General features: G+C 38.3%; 1 protein-coding gene across 14 annotated transcripts in view; it reads right to left on the bottom strand.

The window, feature by feature from the left end:
• The window catches only part of pds5b (PDS5 cohesin associated factor B), a 194,857-nt gene that overhangs the window by 32,170 nt on the left and 141,036 nt on the right, over window positions 1-21,651 (bottom strand). For all 14 annotated transcript variants that reach the window (XM_052026040.1, XM_052026028.1, XM_052026027.1 and 11 more), the window contains 5 exons: window positions 19,838-19,906; window positions 8,992-9,128; window positions 6,949-7,072; window positions 3,075-3,279; window positions 584-698 (listed from right to left, as the gene is read on the bottom strand). In XM_052026040.1, coding sequence (XP_051882000.1) covers window positions 584-698; window positions 3,075-3,279; window positions 6,949-7,072; window positions 8,992-9,128; window positions 19,838-19,906 — 650 coding nt within the window. The remainder of the gene's footprint in view (window positions 1-583; window positions 699-3,074; window positions 3,280-6,948; window positions 7,073-8,991; window positions 9,129-19,837; window positions 19,907-21,651) is intronic.

Below are 21,651 nucleotides of genomic sequence, written 5' to 3' on the forward strand. Positions count from 1 at the left end.
GAAAGACTTGATTCCCCCACCCCCCCTTTCCCCCAATAATTATACCAATTCTTCACAATTTTATTTTCAAGAATTTGGTTAATTCTGACTGCATTCTCCCTGAAAATAGAGATGCTTTGATGTCTGATAATCTGAATGTAATGTCTTCTTAAGAAACAATCATTGTAGTTCAAGATAATTAATTATTTATGAAACATTTTAAGACATCTAGAGGATGTAAAGGTTTGTCCTAGATCTAAATTTATTCCATTTGTAATCATGAAGTCAGAAGACTAATACATTAAAAATGAATGCAGTTATTTTTTTAAATAACAAAGTAGTAAATTTCAGTCAGTTTCCAGAGCTGTTGACAAAGTGAACAAATATACAACACAAGGGAGGAGTGGTACAAAGAAGAAAAAAATTAACCAGCCACTAGACAAATGCAGGAAAAATGAACAAAGAGCTAGAAGCAACCAGATACAGAAGGAAAATATTAAAGAGTTTGTAGGATAACATACACAGATGAAGAAGTAAATCTCTGCAACTTTAAATTATTTTGTAAGCACAACAACATTACAGTGAAATTGGATAGCATACTTACTCTTTAATGTCCTTCAGCTGTTCAATATCCTGTACCTTTACATAATCTGGATCATGAGCAAGAAGGTGAATTGTGTACGGAACAGCATACTCAGGCAGCAATGATAACAACTTTTCTGCAGTTGTGCAAAAGAAAAAAAGATTAGTAACTTTCAAGTATTCCAGAAAAAGGACACCCTATTACAACTGCAATGGTGACAAATTTTTCATTTAACACCAAAAAGAATTTGCCTAATTATGTCAGCAAAGACAGATGGAATTTAACTCGAATAAGTGTGAGATGTTGCATTTTGGGACGTTAAGCCAGGGAAGGACTTGCATAGTAAATGGTAGGGCCCTGGAGAGTGTTGTAGAACAGAGAGACCTAGGGGTACAGGTACATAATTCTCTAAAAGAGGTGACACAAGTAGACAGGGTGGTAAAGGGGGCATTTGGCACGCTTGCCTTTATTAGTCAGGGCATTCAGTACAGAGAATGGGGTGTTGTGTTGCAACTGTACAAATCATTGGTGAGACCACACTTGGAGTATTGTGCACAGTTCTGGTAGTCCAGCTATAGGATGGATGTCATTAAGCTGGAAAGGGTGCAGAAAAAATTCATGAGGATGTTACTGGGACTGGAGGGCTTCAGTTATAAGGAGAGGCTGGATAAGCTGGGGCATTTTACCTTGGAGCATAGGAGGCTGAGGGGAGACTTTACAGATGTATATAAGACCATGAGTGCCATAGGTAAGGTGGATGGTCAGTTTTTTTTCCCAGGTAGGGGAGTCTAAAACTAGAGGACATAGATTTAAGGTGAGAGGGAAGAGATTTAAAAGGGACCTGAGGGGGCAACATCTTCCACACAGAGGGTGGTGGGTATAAGGAACAAGCTACCTGAGTAAGCTATTGAGGCCAGTACAATTACAACATTTGAAAGACATTTGGACAGGTCCATGGATAGAGAAGATTTAGAGGGATATAGGCCAAACGCAGTCAAATGAGACTAGTTCGGATAGACATCTTGATCAGCATGGACAAGTTGGCCAGAGGGCTTGTTTCCGTGCTGTACAACTCTATGAATCTATAAAATAAACTGACAGTTCTAAAGATTTTCAATATTTATACTTGCTTTAGATGACTCTCACCTCACCACAACCCCCATTTCAGATGGCATATGCTGTTTCTCATAGCATTATGTACAAATACCAGAAACTAACTTATTTGGACACAATCATTCTAGTCAAAATAGGAAAATTTGTGACATTAATGTTAAAAGTCCCGAACCTATTCTTACAAGCTGGATTTAAAAAATTATAATAGACAAAAAGTTTTCCAAACTGTAAAGCAAACAAAAATGCAGTTAAAGGCATGCTGTAGTAATAGATGCTTAAGCTGTATCAGCTCGTAACTGTTATACACTGTTTAATTTATCATCAGCCTTATCGCTATGAGGTGGAGGATTGAAGCTAGGTACTCAGGAGAAAGTGATGGAACACAAGGGTTCAGTCACTTGACTCATTTTCTACATCTACTGGCCAGACCTCACATTCTGTATTTGGGACAGTTGGCCAATAAAAAACAATGGGAAGAAAAGCGCTCTTGTATGATTGACAAAATAACATTCTTTAAATGCTGGTGCTGTTTTATATAATGTTTTGACTATCATCACTTAGTGATAATACATTATTTTGAAAAGCATTGAATGTACTTTGAAAAAGTGAAGATTCATTACAACTCTATCATAAGGTTTCATTATATAGAAAATACTGCCATAAATAAATCACCAAGAATACAAAATTTTTTATGTTATTGATAGTCAATATTTGCAGCAAAATCTTGACCAATAAGACAATGACACCTCAGAGTACTCCAACCAGGGGATGAAGCAACCATCACACTACTCAGTGGAGCCTTACCAGCAAGCAGCATTAACCAAATCAGTTTGAGAACCCACCCACAGAACCACACCCAGTTAATCTTCCTATTACAGATCTTGGACATTATATAACTAAGCAATAAATACCACCTACCAAATAGCCATTTTTCAAGCTGTCAGCTGAATGCTCAAAAACTATCATGTACAAGGCATTCTATGACAGCAATGCAGGTCAACAAAGAACACTTGGGGGGGAAAAAAAAGTGAAATTACTGAAATATTTGAAGTTAGATAATCATTTCAAATTCACCAAGTATTTATCAGTTCATAAATCCATCAGTGAGTAGCCTGAAAAACACCTTGATCATTTCCCTTGATTTTATTTTAAAAAGCTATTGGCCCATTTTAACTCATTACTTTTAATTAACTTCTCTAGCTATTCACCTGCGTACACTACTCTGAGTGGGAAAATAAAATTAAAGTGATTTTAATAAGAAACCTCTAATACTGTGGAATTAACTTCTGCCTCAAGAAAAAAAGATGCTGCACACTTCTTTGAATAAGAAAAATAAAACTATTAGAATTTCTTCTGCTGCAACAGGTTATGTTATTTCCTAAAACTTGGTGACACCTACCACTCACTGCTGCATGCTGCTTCAGATATTCCCTCCTAATATTGATATTTTTCACTAGGCATTGCCTGGCATGTGCTCTTCTTTCTTTTGCTGGGTCCTTTGCACACAGTGAAAAAATTGCCATATACTCCAGTGGTAGTCGTAGCTTGGCAAGTCCTTTGTTGAGTTTCTGTGCAAATATCTGCCTCACTTGATAACATTCATCCTGTAAATAAACAAATTTCACTGAAACAGACATAAGAAGATAGCCAATCTAAAAATTAGAAACTAAATGCTTAAACTGACATCACAACGTACAGATTCCAACTTTTTTTTTATTGATTCACACCATTTCATAATCAACCATCGAAAAGCTCTAACTTGCATAAACTGTAAGCACAGGATTAAGAAAATTCAACGTTTGACATATAATGTCCTGGTTGGTAAGCCAGCTACACTTGATGCAGGTTTTTACACCATTTAAAAAAAATTTAACCTGCACTGTTTAATCTGTCTACAGTTTTGAACTAATCAGCATCAGTTCCAGAAACTACATTCAAAGCACTCTGAATTTTATGCTGAGAAGCCTAAATTGGAGTAAATTATAAAGCTGAATTCCAGACCTTTTATGAACAGTTCTACAAACATTTCATTACTGACCAATGAATACCAAATTGTTTCTGAAACATGTGGAATGATTATGCTTTAAAAAAAATTGTTCCTGGTACATGGACCACACTTACAAATCAGTTTATTGCCTTTTTCAGTTACCCTAAGAGGATTGAAACTTCATGTAGGCCACACTGTTATGGTAGCTTCACATCCCTGCTGCATATTAATAAATTACATTAATTTCCTTCACCATTCATGCATCATGGCTACAAAATGTACCACCTACAAAATGCAGTGCAGTTACTTGCCAAGGCCACTCTAACAGCACCGCCTAAAGCTATGAGAATTATCAACAAGTGCAACTCTCAAACCAGTGACATTAACAGCAAGGAAGACAAGGGCAGTAGGCACAGTGGAACACCACCACCTGCAGGCTCCCCTCCAAGTCACGTACCATCTTGATGAAGAAATATATTGCTATTCATTTATCGTAGTGAATAACTGAAAAGCAAAAAAAAACTGCAGATGCTAGAAACTAAGTACTTTCACCAATAGAACAGTAGTGGTTGCCCGCAATGCCTATATCCCAAAAAAAATCTTAATATTTTCATTTAGTAATTTGTAGGAAAGTAATGATATGTTGAAATTAAATTTCTCAATTTGCCATAAGACAATGTGAATTTATCTATTCCAGAACTACTAATGCTCAGCCACCCTGTGATCAATTTTAAACACTTTTCAAGTAAAAAATGCCAATTAAGAGTTTCCTGTTCTTTCTTTAATCAGAAGGTTAACTCTGTAATCATCTTGACTGTCAGGGTTCACCCTACAAGTTAGCTCATGCTTAGAATACCAACATCCTAATTGGTCCTTTGTTGGATTCTATGAAATGCACTGATCTACACAAAAATAAAATCTATTAACATGATAAAAACTCTTAAATTTCTGTGCCTAGGACTGCCATAACTGCAATGAATCAATAGCTCATGCATGACAAATAAAGATCACAAAAATAAAAATGAATGCCCCTCAAGCAAGACTTAGGCCACTTTCTAATCAGATTTCTCTACTAAAGCTGATACTCAACAGAAGCTTCACAAGAGTTTGATTAATTTACCACAAATCAAACTAAGCATGTGCTTCAAAGAACCAATCCTTGACAAGTTCAATAAGAAGATCATGATGGAGTTAGATACGATGAAAAAAAGAGAAGTGTTTAATCAGCAACTGGTTCAAAGACCAGGAACACAGTTTCAAAGTGGAATGTGAGGGAAACCAAAAATAAGATACTGGATTTGAATAGAAACTTAGTGTTCCAAGGGTAATGATGAATTAATCAGGGCTTTCAAAAAGAAAATATATAATCACCTGAGAGAAAATAATTTTGGGGCCAAAGGGAAAGAGGCTAATTGCAGTCAGCTGGTATGACTCCAAGGTCCAAATGGCATCAATGTCATAAAAACAGAGTAATGAAATTAAGTTATTTACAGCTGAAAAAATATTTTAGGTAGCAGATTGTTGGTGAAAGTATACTTTCACCTCTTTCCTACATAAAAATATAAACAGCAGTGAGATTTGTGATTAGATCCATTTTAGCTATGTTGACCAGTCTTACCTTCAAGTACTGCACTGTGGTATTTTGACAACATCTACCAAAAAGGCAAGGCAGAATTGCAATTGACCATCTCATCTGAATCTCAGCCTCCAACAACATAGCAATCCCTTGTATATTGTATTGAGGTGCTGGCCTTGATTACGCGCCCAACCCTATTGTATGACTTTAACCTATGATCTAACTCAGTGGTTATTAAAGTACCATAACGACAAGTACAATGATATTATATCCTTAAATGCAGCAATGCTCTTTGCTTCAAAAACTTGTGTGAAAGCATTCTTTATTCCAAGAAACTTCAAGTGCTTGAAAGGAAACTAAGAGAATATTCTGGAACAACTATTAGCAGTTGAAGAACATTTCTGTTAGTATAAACACATCGGGACTTGGCTTTCAAACAGTATTAATTGATTAAAGTCAGCTATCCATTTCAAATTCAAATAATCCTTCTAGATATTGGCTCCTTGAAGCGCATGCTTTGTTTGATGTTGTAGATTAGTATACTAGGTGTGAATAACTATATGAAGAAAAAAAATTTAAAACATTTATCATCAAGAGATTGTAGGAAGGAATACAAAATGGCCTGGAAGTTCTTGAGGAGGGCCTGCCAGCTGTATCCCTCATTGCTCAGAGTTTAACTTCTTCAAATCTGGATGGTTAATCTTGGTGACTGGCTCAAACAGTCCTAAAGCAGAGTAGCAAGGCTAGGAACAAATTCAGCTAACGAATGAGGAAGATGGTGGAAGGGTGCTGGTTGAGCCCCTGTTCAAGGAAGAAGCAAATAGTCCTAAGCTATCTGCTAAGGATAAAGGTGTACGGGGAATGACATTCACAGTGAAGGAGAATGGTTATGATAAGGAAATTGCTCAGTGTTCCTCGGTGGTAGAGAAGATATTGGAGAAGATTCTTAGGGGTAGGATTTACATGTATTTGGAAAAACGTGGCTTGATTAGGAACAGTCAACATGGCTTCATACAGGCTAGGTCATATCTTACAAACTAAGTTTTTTGAGGAGATGACAAAGGTTGATGAGGGTAGGGCAATGGATGTTGTCTACATGGACTTTAAGCATTCGACAAAATCCTGCATAGTAGGCTGATTCAGAAGATTAAGATGCACGGGATCCACGGTGATGTTTTTTTTTGATTTCAGAATTGGCTTGCCAATAGAAGACAGAGGGTAGTGGTGGAAGGTTGTTATTCTGACTGGAGGTCTGTGACCAGGGGTGTTCCGCAGGGATTGGTGTTGGGGTCTCCATTGTTTTTGTTGTTGTAATTAATAAAATCCTACCGTAATGTAGAATGTGTTTTGTTACAGGAACATGCAAATGTTTAGATGCACAATATAGCTTATATACAGTATTAATTACTCTCTACATATATTATAAGTTTGCAACTCTGTAAAGCAAACTAATTCACTATTGTTATAAAATGTTAATATATTGTAGTACAAAACAATAATAGAAAGACAAATATATTCAGTGATTTTTCAAGATCAGTTTAAATTAAAAGCTTACTTTCACAATGTATTATCAAAGCAAAATTAGTATTCCCCCACCCACCATTGAGAGACTATTGACTTGGTATTTATTTCTGAAAATCCAAAGCAATAAATGTAATCAGATAGCCACCAAAAATACAAATTAGATTAAGAGAGATAAAAATCACTTACATTCATTACCAGTGCACATAACTGAAACTGTTCCAGGGTGATGATTTCATAGTAACATGGCTCCTGTGCTAGCTTCAAAACTGCACAACCAGCAGCCAGGCGCAGGCGTGACATATCGGGCTTGCTGCACAGGAAGAAACAGGGAAACAGAAAGATTAATTGGATGGTCATTTACACTTTAAATTCATGATGTGGATTAAAAACCCTACTTGTGTTTAACTCAGTTTTACAATAACTTGACTAATTATTTATTACTAGTTCCTTATTTCTCTGAAGTTTTTATGAATACTTTTAATACTATGCACAACACACATCAGCTTCCCTTCTACCTCACTCAGTTTTCAATTTCTTGGTAGTACATGATTTCAGTTTGAACAAAACTAAACAGGAGTTTTCATTAAAGCACCAGACTAAGATATTATTGTGAATACTGAGCAGTAAACATATGAGGCTTGAAAAACTATTTAAAATCAAATCACAACCATATGGTTAAATTAAGTTCTTAAGAGAACTTATTTTCTTTACATTGAACTAAACACACAATTAAAAGCAGAATCAACTTATTTAAAAAAAACCTCAACACTTTTTTATCCATCCTCGTGGCAGACAATGATGATCATCACCTACATCCTAGATGTAGTGAAAGTACATCCCACAAAACAAAAACAGTAGAGAACCCAGACCAACGACATCGGCTCCCTATCTTCCCAAGTATTCTCAGTGATGTCAAGTACTGTTGGTAGAGTTGCTAATCGTAATCACTTATTTTCAAAAAAATTGGTCTGCTCTCAATAAGTTATAAAATGTTCTAATGTGAGCGCCAACAATTTTCCCCTGTGGACACAATGATCATTGGAATTTAAAATATGTTCAATGTGGGCCCAATTTACCACTTCAATTTATACTCAATTAACCAAATACACCAAATACACACAATGTCCTTTGTTTGGAGAAGAAAACACAAGTTCCAGTTCATTTAACCACCATTCATGCCCATCAGGAAGGGAACCTGTCACTGGAAAATATTTTCAATTTTTACTACAACTCATGCTGTGCCATTAAAAAAAAATTCAAAAATACTGCAGAACATAGAACAATACAGCACAGGAACAGGACTTGCACCCCAAGATCCCTCTGTGCATCAATGTTCCTAAGGGTTCATCCATTTACTGTATACTTTTCACTTACATTTGACCTCCCAAAGTGCAATACCTCACACTTGTCCAGATTAAATGCCATTGTCATTTTTCTGCTTACACCTTCAACTGATTTATATCCTGCTACATCCTTTGACAACCTTCTTCACTATCTACAACTCCACCAATTTTTGACCACTTTAGTCTACAAACTTACTAATCAGCCCATTTGCAGCAACTTGTGTAACTCTGCAACCTTTTAAGCACCATTTTTGGTTTGAGTGTCTCCCAGAGTGCAAATAAAGTGGAAGCCCCACATCTGTCAAAGTAAGACAGTTTAAGTTGAAGGCCAAGGTTAAAACATGTCCCTGGGGAATTGCATTAAGCATTTTACTGTGTTTAAGCAATATTGCGTGAACTGTGTGTTCTTAATGCCAAGACTGAACCCAAAAAGCAAATCATCTAATTCTATTCCCATGTGCAGAAACCTATTTCCTTTGATGAGGAATGCAAGAATAGTTTTGCTGATTTCAATGCCTAATCACCTCCCCTCAGAAATAAACTTCATTTTAGTTCATTAATTAGTATCCACTGTTTCACCAAACTAAATTACACTTGATTACCCCACCCACTGTTTAATGTAGTTCTACACAAAGAAAAAAAAAGCACCCCCCCCCCTTCTTGAATTATGGCAATTGGTGGGGTGGGGGGGTGTGAAATTATTATTAGAGTTAGACTTATCTTACAAAATAAACAATGCACAAAATGGAAAACCAAACACCTTACTATTGTATTTATACAAAATCTTAATTGGATTGCAAAAATCGTATTGTTCCTGCAAGTTGATAAACAAAGTACAAAACCTACCTGAAAAGCACATACACTGTCTCAACTGGTTATTACACACCTAATTTTCCCCTGTTCTGTCAGGTCACCATCACTATGTAATATTGCAGTTAGCAGTCTCAAGGTAGAGGTCCCTGATTTATTAGCGTTGGTCCTCATTCCCATCAACCACCGTACCATCATCTTCATGGCCTGTATCTGTAAACAAAACACACAATATTGATACATTTTTAGAAATAAATGATCTCAAGCTATATTTTAGAAATATAAATTACAATTACAACAACCTACAAATTGACAATTAATAACTGCAATTATTAATTATACTGAGTTATGCACTGCATACATTCACATTGATTATCTGAGGGGTAATTAGTTAAAAGAATGAGGTTATAGAGCTACAGCCAGTGAACCTATTTGCAAATATTTTAATGTCTTAACTGATGTAAGAATTGTATATTAATTCATAGACAATCTATTACTAATACAACATTAATGTAACCTAGAATGACAAGGGCAGCAAATGCAAGGAAACACCACCAACTGTTGGTGCTCCTCCAAGTTACACACTCCCTTAACTTGGAAATATATTGCTGGCCCTTCATCTTTGCTGGGTCCAAATCCTGGATCTCCCTACCCTCTCACACTGTGGGAGTATCTTTGCCAGAGGGACCTCAGCAGTTCAAGGTGGCAACTCACCACCACCCTCTTAAGGGCAATTAAGAATGGGCATTAAATTGCTGGCCTTGCTAGTAATGCCTAGATCCTGAAAAATCAAGGTTTGTGATAATTGTAGGCAGATTTAATTGAAATTAAATGCTTAAATGTTTTACAATTTAAATCACATTTGATCAGATGCATTTTTTGACTTCAGGGTGGGAATCTCAATTACAATATTTGAAGGGCTTACAATGACTTGGCAATTAATCTCAGCAAGGATTCAAATGCATTTAAACTGACTCAAAGAAATAAATCTCATCAGTAGATTATTCTTGTTGTTTCAGTGTACCAGACCTAGACAAGCAGCTCCTCAAGCCTGTTTGCCACGTAATGACATCACAGTTGAACTATATACAAACTTCTTTTTAAAGTGCTTTGTCATTTCTCAAGACTTCATGCTCATTTCAGAGACTTCAGATTCATGGCTTTCCTGGCAACCCACCCAAGCAGATTAGCTTCTGTGTGTATAGATATACTTCATGTTAACTGATTAAATTTTCTCTTCATAACTTTCCTGCTATAGGGAGTACTGCAGGCAGACTCAACAAATCTTAGAAGAAGTAGATAAATATTTGAAGTAAAATGGATAAGTATTTGAAGCAAAAGAAAGTAGAATGAATAATGCTAATTATGGGATGTTCCTACTTCAAACAAGAAAAAGTGATGGTAACCTCTGGTGTAAGATCCTGATAAGATTCAAGTTAATGTGGTTAAATGAGAATGAATGGTGTTTATTTTGGGCTGAGCTGTGCTGTAGTTTGTCTACTGCAGTCAGTGGACTTATCCTGGGCTGGGTGCAAAGGACAGAATTTGCTGGGACCAATGCAGGGAAATTCCCAGAGTTCTATTCAAAATACAGCTCATTTTATCTGTTGGTTCTTCGTTTCCCTCTACTGCTGGCAGTGAAGCTTCAGTGGTGAATGGGCTTCCGATGGCATACTGCTGAGGCCCCAATGACGGTACACACCAACAACCTTCGACAAGAGAAAAGGTTGGGGAGTGAAGCCTGAGCTCTTGTCAAAATTGCCCAGATTTGGCAATGATTTTTAACTATCTTTGATATTCAAAGACATTAAAAAAGTCATTAATATTGATTTACATAATTATTTTATTAAGTAAATTGGATTAAAAGAATACATTCAATTTAAGTATTAAATGAAAAATATTTCCAGGTCGGGAACACTATTCAAATGAATGGGAATTCTAATCCTACAACAGATTCCCCAGCTGTGGTGGTGGGTCTGTTTAAGTGTGGCATATACCAGCGAGTGGCAGAACACCAGTCATTTCCTGCAGAGCTGGTTGTCTCAGTCAACACAATCTGGCCCCTGGTCTACGCCATGAATTATTTTGTAAAACACTGCAAGAACGAACGATCACTCTATATTTCTATCCTCTCAGAAACTTAATTATTTTGAATATCATCACACAATATTTATGTGGTCATGATCCTGGAATTATTTTTAATACAACCAAAATATTCAACTGTAGCCAGCACTATGACTTTTTCTTAAATTTCCTGATGTAAACTTTAGGACAAATATACTACTGGATTCATCCAATTTCTAAATTTCTTTCCAATTAAATTGTTGGGGCAGGCTCAAGTTCCTGAGTGGCCTTCAGCCCTACTACAGTATTCACTTAACAATATGGCCCAACAAATTAAAAAGTTCAGTTCTGCAATCACCATTGCAAATATTATACAACACAGATATACAAAACATCATTCCTAATGTGGTATCAGTGAAATGGACCATATAGTTTTCTAATTGTACTTTTTCTATTCCTATGTTATAGGTCTCAAATCTAATCTAAGGAGTGTACTCTTTACTGCGCTAGTACAATTATTTTAATTTCTAACACCAGCCATTCCAACTAATTTAGTTTCCTAATCCAGTAGGACAAGATAGAATATTCATCCTAGCCTGGATTCAAAGTACCAATAATTCAAACTCAGCAATACAATAAAAGTATTTTTAATTTTTTTTTAATATTCTGACTGAGATGAAGGATTTACTCACTGCTTCTGGAATTTTGAATTCAAGATTGCACTTAATTAATTCTTTTCCCTTTGAAATTTCCATTTCCTCAATTTGTGACTGAAACTATTAATCAACTCTAAGGCTAAAAGGCAGAGTATGACTGAAACAGATAAAATGAGCTGCATTTTGCGCAAAACCATGTGGATTTCCCTGCACATGCTAGCTTGTTCGGAGTTTTCACACATGTATGTACAAATGCAAATTCTTGAACTTGCTAACAGACATTCATTTGCTACTCCCTGACAGCAGACCAAGAATGAGTACAAACTTGCAGCTGCACTCATGCTGGGCAATCTGCTCAAAGAACATACACCCAGTTAAACCTGATTTAGAGAGCCATGCTTCATTGATTTCTGTGAACTATGATGAAATATGGTACATGTTAATATTTGGAGATTTTAATCATTTGAATTTAAGGTGTAGGTGTCCCCATTTTCTTAAAATACTTTTTCTTTTAAAGATAGTTTAATTTTTAATCAATTTGAATGTTACAAAATTTAGGGCAATGCAGCTTTTCAAAGATTTTTTTTAGCATTTCTGTGGATGGTGCTTGATCTGGCACCAAAATGAGTCAGGATTTGAGAATGGAAGGCCATGCCATGGCACTGGGGCCTCACAGCCAATATTGGAGTTGGCATTCTCACAAGCTGGGAGCATGATATTTTTTCATCTAACTACCATCTGCGTACTTTGAGCCAAGATACTTTTCCTTGACAAATCCCATTATAAATGCTTCTAAATTGAGGCAGTGCTTATAAAGTACTTCTTTAAAGTTCCATTTCAATTATGCAACATATTAAATTCTTGTAAAGACAATTGCTTCCCCTATTACCATTTTTGAACAGCTTTATAACAATTGATCTCAAATATATAGATATCTTTTCAATCTGAATTATTATACACAGTACTAAGGGTACAATGGTGATGCAGTGTTTAAATTACAAGTCTGGTAATTCAGAGACTTGGACTAAGGATCTATATTTGCCATCCTTGACCCTTCTGGCCTTTTTACGATTCCTGATCCATGGCAATGTAGTTTCTCTTAACTGCCCTCTCAAGTACCCTAGCAAACCATTCAGTTTTAAGCTTACTGGTCCATTACTGCAGTGGCTAAAGATCACCACCATTTTCGCTACAAGAAAATAGAAGCAGAGTAGCCACCTGGCCTCCCAAGTCTGCCCTGCCATTCAAAACAATCATGGGTGATATGTGTCATATTGGGTTGAGGATTACCTCCCCTGTAGGATATTAGTGAACCAGATGGGTTTTTAAAACAACATTCTAAAATTATACTGCTACCATTTTGGTACTACCTTTATACTTCCAGACTTACTTATAACTACAGTTTAAATTTATCAGCTGATGTGATGGGATTTAAATGTCTCCACATCAATGGTCCAGGCCTCCCAATACTACTCCAATAAGTCAACAGTATGTTAATGTAATCCAAGTACAGGATCCCTCTGCAATTGGATCCTTGACTTTCTTATCGGGAGATCACAGTCAGTGCGGATTGGTAATAACATCTCCTCCTCGCTGATAATCAACACAGTTGCACCTCAAGAATGCATGCTTAGCCCCCTGTTCTACCCTCTCTACATTCTTGACTGTGTGGCTAAGCACAGCTCAAACGCCATCTATAAATTCGCCGATGACACCACTGGTGTTGGTACAATCTCAGATGACAATGAGGAGGCGTACTCGAGTGAGATAGATCGGCTGGTTGAGTGGTGTCGCAACAATAACCTCGCACTCAACGTTAGAAAGACCAAGGACTTGATTGTGGACTTCAGAAAGGGAAGTGGGGAGAACGTAGATCAGTCCTCATTGGAGTCAGCAGTGGAAAAGGTAAACAGCTTCAAGTTCCTGGGTGTCAACATCTGAGGATCTATCCTGGGCACAACACATTGATGCAGTCACTAATGCAGCACGCCAGCAGCTCTACTTCGTCAGGAGTTTGAGGAGATTTGGTACATCATCAAAGACCCTTACAAAATTTCTATAGATGTACAGTGGAGAGCATTCTGACTGGTTACATCGCAGCCTGGTATGAAGGCTCCAATATACAGGATTGCAAGAGGTTGTAGACTCAGCCAACTCCATCACAGGCACAACCCTTCCCACCATTGAGGACACCTTGAAGAGGCGGTGACTCAAAAAAGTGACATCCATCTCTGTGGACTTTCACCATCTGGGACATACCCTCTTTTCATTACTACCATTGGTGAGGAGGTACAGGAGCCTGAAGACCTATACTCAACGATTCAGAAACAGCATCTTCCCCTCTGCCATCAGATTTCTGAACGGTCCATGAACACTACCTCGTTATTCCTTTTGCTTTGCACTATTTATTTATTTTGTGTAATTTATAGTACTGTTAGGTCTTTGCATTGCACTGCTACTGCAAATTTCACATCATGCAAGTCAGTGATAATAAATCTGATTCTGATTCAGTGCAAATGGAAGAGTACTGAATCAGGTCTGAGTTTATCTGGAATGATACTAAGGATACTGAGAAGCAGATTGGGAGGCAGATTTTGGAAAGGTGCAAAAATAACAGGGTTGATATCATGGGAGACTTCAACTTCCCAAATATTGATTGGCACCTGTTTAGTAACAAAGGTTTAGACGGGGCAGAGTTTGTTAAGTGTGTCCAGGACGGATTCCTGTCACAATATGTTGACAGGCCGATTAGAGGGAATGCCATATTAGATCTAGTATTAGGTACTGAACCGGGTCAGGTGATGGATCTCTCAGTGGGTGAGCATTTGGGGGACAGTGACCACTGCTCCCTAACCTTTAGCATTGTCATGGACAAGGATAGGAGCAAAGAGGACAGGAAGATATTTAATTGGGGAAGGGCTGAACCGTTGGCTAGGATCTTTGAGTCCTCGTTGTCCACCAGAATGGTACCAGAGGATTGGAAGGTGGCAAATGTTGCCCCCTTATTCAAAAAAGGTAGTAGGAATAGTCCAAGGAATTACAGACGAGTCAGCCTTACGTCTGTGGTGGGTAAGCTGTGGGAAAAGATTCTTAGAGATAGGATCTATGAGCATTTAGAGAACCATGGTCTGATTAGGGACAGCCAGCATGGCTTTGTGAAGGGCAGATCACCTCTCACAAGCCTGATAGGATTCTTTGAGGACATGACCAGGCAGATTGATGAGGGTAGTGCAGTAGATGTGGTCTACATGGATTTTAGTAAGGCATTTGACAAGGTTCCACATAGTAGGCTTCTTCAGAAGGTCAGAGGGCATGGGATCCAGGGAGGCTTGACTGTGTGGATTCAAAATTGGCTTGCCTGTAGAAAGTAGAGGGTTGTGGTGGAGGGAGTGCATTCAGATTGGAGGGCTGTGACTAGCGGTGTCCCACAAGGATCGGTTCTGGGACCTCTACTTTTCGTGATTTTTATTAATGACTTGGATGAGGGGGTAGAAGGGTGGGTTGGCAAATTTGCAGACGACACAAAGGTCGGTGGTGTTGTGGATAGTGTGGAGGACTATAGAAGATTGCAGAGGGATATTGATAGGCTGCAGAGCTGGGCTGAGAAGTGGCAGATGGAGTTCAATCTGGAGAAGTGTGAGGCGGTGCACTTTGGAAGGACAAACTCCAAGGCGGAGTACAAAGTTAATGGCAGGCTTCTGGGTAGTGTGGAGGAGCAGAGGGATCTGGGGGTTCATATCCACAGATCACTGAAAGTTGCCTCACAGGTGGATAGAGTAGTTAAGAAAGTTTATGGGATGTTAGCTTTCATAAGTCAGGGGATTGAACTTAAGAGTCGCGAGGTAATGATGCAGCTCTACAAAACTCTGGTTAGACCACACTTGGAATATTGTGTTCAGTTCTGGTCACCTTATTATAGGAAGGATGTGGAAGCGTTGGAAAGGGTGCAGAGGAGATTTATCAGGATGCTGCCTGGTTTGGAGAATATGGATTATGAGGAGAGACTAGGGCTTTATTCTTTGGAGAGGAGGATGAGGGGAGACATGATAGAGGTATACAAAATATTAAGAGGAATAGACAGAGTAGACAGCCAGCACCTCTTTCCCAGGGCACCAATGCTCAATAAAAGAGGACATGGCTTTAAAGCAATGGGTGGGAAGTTCAAGGGAGATATCAGAGGGAGGTTTTTTACCCAGAGAGCGGTTGGGCCATGGAATGCGCTGCCTGGGGTGGTGGTGGAGGCAGGTACATTGGTCAAATTCAAGAGATTGTTAGATAAGCATATGGAGGAATTTAAAATAGAGGGATATGTGGGAGGAAGGGGTTAGATAGTCTTAAGCAAGGTTTAAAAGTCGGCACAACATTGTGGGCCGAAGGGCCTGTATTATGCTGTACTGTTCTATGGTAAATTATGAGGCTGTAAGGCTAGAACTTGCGAGTGTAAATTGGGATGACATTTTTGAAGGGAAATGTACTATGGAGATGTGGTTGTTGTTCAGTGATCTCTTGCAGGATGTTAGGGATAAATTTGTCCCGGTGAGGCAGAGAAAGAATGGCAGGGTGAAGGAACCATGGGTGACAAGAGAGGTGGAACATCTAGTTAGGAGGAAGGCAGCAGCATACGTAAGGTGTAGGCAGCAAGGATCAGATAGGGCTCTTGAAGAATATAGGGTAGCAAGGAAGGGGACATGAAAAGGCCGTGGCGAGTAGAATTGATTAGATTAATTGAAAGAGAGGGAAGAATTGATTAATCTATTTGGTTAGAATTAAGGACTAGAGGAGGGTGCCATTACACTACTGGGATTATTCCAGAGGACTTAACTAGTGACAAGGACGAAGAGGAGCAAATTTGCAGGAAAATTTACAATATGTCCAAAAACCTTAGAATTCTAAGGGGGAGTTCAGCTATCGTAAAATTGACTGGTATCGTAACACAAGAGCAAAAATGAGGAGAAGTTTTTAAGTGTTGAGCTGAAATTTCTTGATCAGTGTGTTCCAGGCCTAATCTGGAAGGAGGCATTGAGTGTACTTTGTCCTAGGGAATGAAGATGGCAATGTAAACAAATATCACCATGAACATCTAGGGAAAGACTATTATAGTATTATGAGGTTTAGAATAGTTATGGGAAAGGATACGGACCACTCTTATGGTTAAAAAAGTCAATTGTAGAGGACCAATTTCAGATCTGGCCCAGATAAAATGAAGGCTAGCAAATAAAACTAGATTTGAAAAATGGATTAGACTTTAATGAGGAAATGGTTCAGATACAGTCCAGATACATTCCCACAAGAGAGGAAGATTGGGTAATTGAAACCAGAACTTCTGGAATGACCAAAGAGAGACCAATGTAGAAGAAATGGATGTATGATAGATGTTAGGTTGAAGGCACATGGGAACCAGGTTGATTATTGGAAATATGGTTGGGGAGGTGGGGGGGGGGGGTGTGAAGGTTACTGGTAAAAGAGCAAAGAGAGAGTATGACTGGCAGCAAACATAAAAAGGATTCCAAAATTCTTAATTAGCATTTAAATAAGAAATGAGAGATAGGGCCAATCAGAAATCAAAAAGGGGATTTAGCCACAAAAGCAAAGATACTACATGAATACTTCTACTAGGCAAGGAGATATTGTCCAAGTTTCAAAGGATGAAGATGTACCTTAGAATGATCAGCTCTACTTAAAGTGGATGATCACCCAGTCCAAATGTGTTGAGGGAAGAGTGGAAATTGCAGAGGCAATGGCTGTAACCCTCTAATTGCTGTAATCCTCTAAACATCTGCTGATAAGCTGCTGACTAAAAATGCTGCACCTTTTTGGTTTTGGGCAAGTGTGCAATGACACGAGAAATGCAGGCCTGTCAATTTAACTTTTATGATAGGATACTCTTGGAAATTATAATCATAGAATCATAGAACAATACAGGCCCTTTGGCCCACCATGTTGTGCCAACCTTTAAACCATGCCTAACACACATTGTATATTCTTGATCTGAATTCTCCCTGACCTTTAACCATGCCTTTTTTATCCACAGGGTCCAGTTCCTCCCTGAACACCTCGCTGCCTTCACCTGGTGCCTGGTCCTATAGTGCCTCGAACAGCTCCTGCAGCACCGTACAGAGCACTTCAGCTTAGAAGGATTGCATTGAACCATCCACTGTCTGAACCTTTTTTTCCCCCTTTACTTTCTATGGCTATGTATTAACGGTTGTAATGACAAAATATACTGTTTGTGATCTATGTAGTATGTAATATGAAGTTTACTATGCATTGTTTTATCAAAAAAAACATAATTAAGCAGATTATGCTGTACAGAAAACTCTGTTGTTTTCTGCCATAAATTTGAAGAGGCAGCACCACATCAACTTGTTTGCCTGGGTTAGGTTAGACAAAGCTGTAATTTCAATTCTACTGTTCGTCCTTAACACTTCAATTCTTTCCTTATGTTCCACCCCTAGAATCTACTGCCTCAGTTTCCTTGTCCAAACCAGTATTCCTTCCCCTTCTGCTGTGCGTGAGTTAATACTTTCTGGGGCAGAATTAACAGTCACTTAGATAAAAGTGGTTTCATTTGGGAAAGCTAATTTGTGTTTAACAAACTTGAGAACATTTGTTTGATAAATTAACTTTCAATAGTTATCCAATGAGAGGCGTCACTGGGGCTGAATGAAAAGTGGCAGCGGTAGCATGAATAGAAAACTGGATAAATGATGGACAAAAGAATAGTAGTGAATGTTTATTTGAATTGGAAGGAAGTGCACATTACTGTTCCCTATGAGTCAATAACAGGATCACTGCTTTTCTTAACGTACATTAATACTTGGATTTGGGTATACATGGCGCAATTTCCAAATTTGCAGACAAGATCTGTAAGGAGGACAGTAATAGATTTCAGGAGAATACAGACAAACACCAAAGGCAGATGAAATTTAATACAGAGAAATTCAAACTATTGTATTTCAGTAGGAAGAGCAAAGAGAGACAATATAAACAAATGGAAAAATTCTAATAAGGGATATAGAAACCGGGGCATGAGGGTACATGTGCTTAAATCATTGAAAGTGACAGGCAAACACGAGAAAGGGGTTTTAAAGAAATGCATAGTAAATCCTGAGCTTTATAAATAGAAGCACAGAGTAAGAGACTGAGGAAGCTATTAAGAGTTGTGGCCAGTTCTGGTTACCACACTTTAGGAAAGATGTGAAGACCTTAAACAGGCTGCAGAAGAAATTTACTAAAATTATTCCAAAGATAAGGGACTTCAGTGACATAGATAGATCAGAGAGGCCTGGACCATTCTCATTGGAACGGAGGAGGTTGAGAAGGGTATTTAGAATTATGAAGAAGCTAGACAGAGTTAATAAAGAGAAACTGTTCCCATTGGCAGAAATGTCAAGAAGCAGAGGACATAGGACGAAGATGACTGGCAAAGGAATTAAAAGTGATATGAGGCACATTCAATAAGCAGCTGGATACGCACTCAAAAGAAAAAAAATGCAAGGCAATCATCAGGGAGAGGAGAGTGGGACTAGTTTAATTGCTCTTGCACAGAGCCAACACAGACTTGATGGGATGAAAGGGCTCCTGCCATGCTGTAACTTTTTGACATTAATCCAGATAGGATCAGGAATAGCTACTTATTGAGTTTTACTACATGTGTTCACCCACTCAATGAGATCATGGGCAGTCTTTCTTCAACCCCATTTATCCACATTACTTCACATCTTTCCCAAGCAAATTCTACCAATCTGAGTCTTCAACATCTAGAGGCTTCTGTGGGAATGAGTTCCAAACTTCCACTCTAACCTATTTGTAATCACTTCCTGCTTTCACTAAAATGTGTTGACTCTAATTTTACAGGGTGAAATTCACTGGTTGGCAAGTGAAAATTGGTGAGGTAAGAACTTTGAGCTTTTAAAATTAAAATTGTACTCAGTTGTTGATTCTCTCAAAGAAAATAGTTTACAAAGGCAAATCACTGCTGTAAAATCTGAAATAAAAACAGAAGAATTTGAACATTCAGTACCCATGATGAAAGAGACAAGAGTTAACATTGCAAGAAGTTCTGTTTGTTACCTGCCATATCGAATCCCTTAAAATTCCTTGAGTAGCTCATTCCTCAGCAGTGCAAGATGAAAGCAGCAAGAGAAAACTAATTGTTTTTTTACAATGTACAATGAAAGCACTTAACTGAAGGGCACTTACTTTTGTCAGTGTCTCTGGACATACTTCATCATCTGGCACCCAAAGCTTTGTTGTTTTCTTTACTGGGAACTAAAGACAGAATATTATGACTGGTATTAAAGCACCTAATCAATTGAAATACAATAGCATTTCAGGTATTTTTAAGAAAAACATATTTAATCAACTGGCCACATTCAGTTCATAAAAAGCTTGAAAAGAACATCTCTGAAATGAAATTATGCTTTAAACATTTTTTCAGTTAAGGGAGGCAGGGAAATTGCAGAGGTATTAGCCATAGGGAAACACCATGATAAATGGCATGAAAATAGCAAGGAGGGCATAAATTGGCCTTGAACTTTTTAATTTTTATTTTTGTGTTACTTTAGGTATTGCCAGGACCATTCTTTTCAATATACATTGGTGAGTGGACTTGGATATACAAATTACAAATCAAGCACTTTTGGTCTTTTAAAATTAGTTTCTATAAAGCATACATGAAGAGATAATAATTACATCACATGGACAAAATCATAATGACTTCATTACTTGTGCCCTGGCAAGTTTTGTTTTGGTAATATAAATACTTCTACTACAATATGATATCAAAATATATACGTAATAAAAACCAAAAACGTAATTCTTGAAGCGTGCTATCCACATAACTTTCAGAATATATACTGTAGCTGAACAAACTATGGCATCCACTTTGAAAGAGTCCACGAACACTACTGGTCTCTGCAACTGCAGTCATCAACGATGCAAATCTGAAAGAACTCATATATCTACAGTAGCTGAAACAAAATAATGTGTACCCCTTTCTAAATATGCCAGTGCTGTGGCAACTAACTTGTAGGGTTAGAGTGAGCATATCACAAGTGCAGAGCCCATCAGAGGTGATGTGGGCATTTATCAGACTTATGGGCAGGCATGGTAGTGTAACGGTTAACGTAACACCATTACAGCGTCAGCGACCCGGGTTCAATTCCGGCCACTGTCTGTAAGGAGTTTGTACGTTCTCCCCGTGTCTGCGTGGGTTTCCTTTGGGTGCTCTGGTTTCCTTCCACATTCCAAAAGACGTACGGGTGAGGAAGTTGTGGGCATGCCATGTTGACGACGGAAGCATGGCGATACTCGCGGGCTGCCCCCAGAACACGCTACACAAAAGATGCATTTCACTGTGTGTTTCGATGTACACATGACTAATAAATATATCTTATCTTATATATTCTTTGAATAGATTCTGCAGCACCTTTCGATCTACTTTTGTGCAAACTAATTAAAGACTAAACTCTAATCATCAAATGTTTAGAAAAACTGTTCCTTGAGTGGAGAGTCATTGGCTTGCACATTAACCCAAAACAAATCTTCCTCCTGAAATTGCAGCACCTGCTGTTTTTAACATAGGTTAACATAGAACACTACAGCACAGTTCAGGCCATTTGGCCCACAATGTTGTGCCGACATTTTATCCTGCTCTAAGATCTACCTAACCCTTCTCTCCCACACAGCTCTCCATTTTCCTATCATTCATGTGTCTATCTCTGAAATGTCCCTAATGTATCTGCCCCCACGACCTCTGCCGGCAGAGCGTTCCACGCACTCACCACTCTGTGTAAAAAAAAACTTACCCCTGACGCCCCCCTTATATCTTCCTCCAATCACCTTAAAATTATGCCCCCTCGTGCTAGCCATTGTCGCCCTGGGAAAAAGTCTCTGACTGTCCACTCGATCTTGCCTCTTATCATCTTGTACATCTCTATCAAGTCACCTCTCACCCTCCTTCTCTCCAAAGAGAAAAGCCCCAGCTCACTCAACCTATCCTCATAAGACATGCT

This window comes from Pristis pectinata, chromosome 11 (assembly GCF_009764475.1).
Source record: "Pristis pectinata isolate sPriPec2 chromosome 11, sPriPec2.1.pri, whole genome shotgun sequence".
NCBI lineage: Eukaryota > Metazoa > Chordata > Chondrichthyes > Rhinopristiformes > Pristidae > Pristis > Pristis pectinata.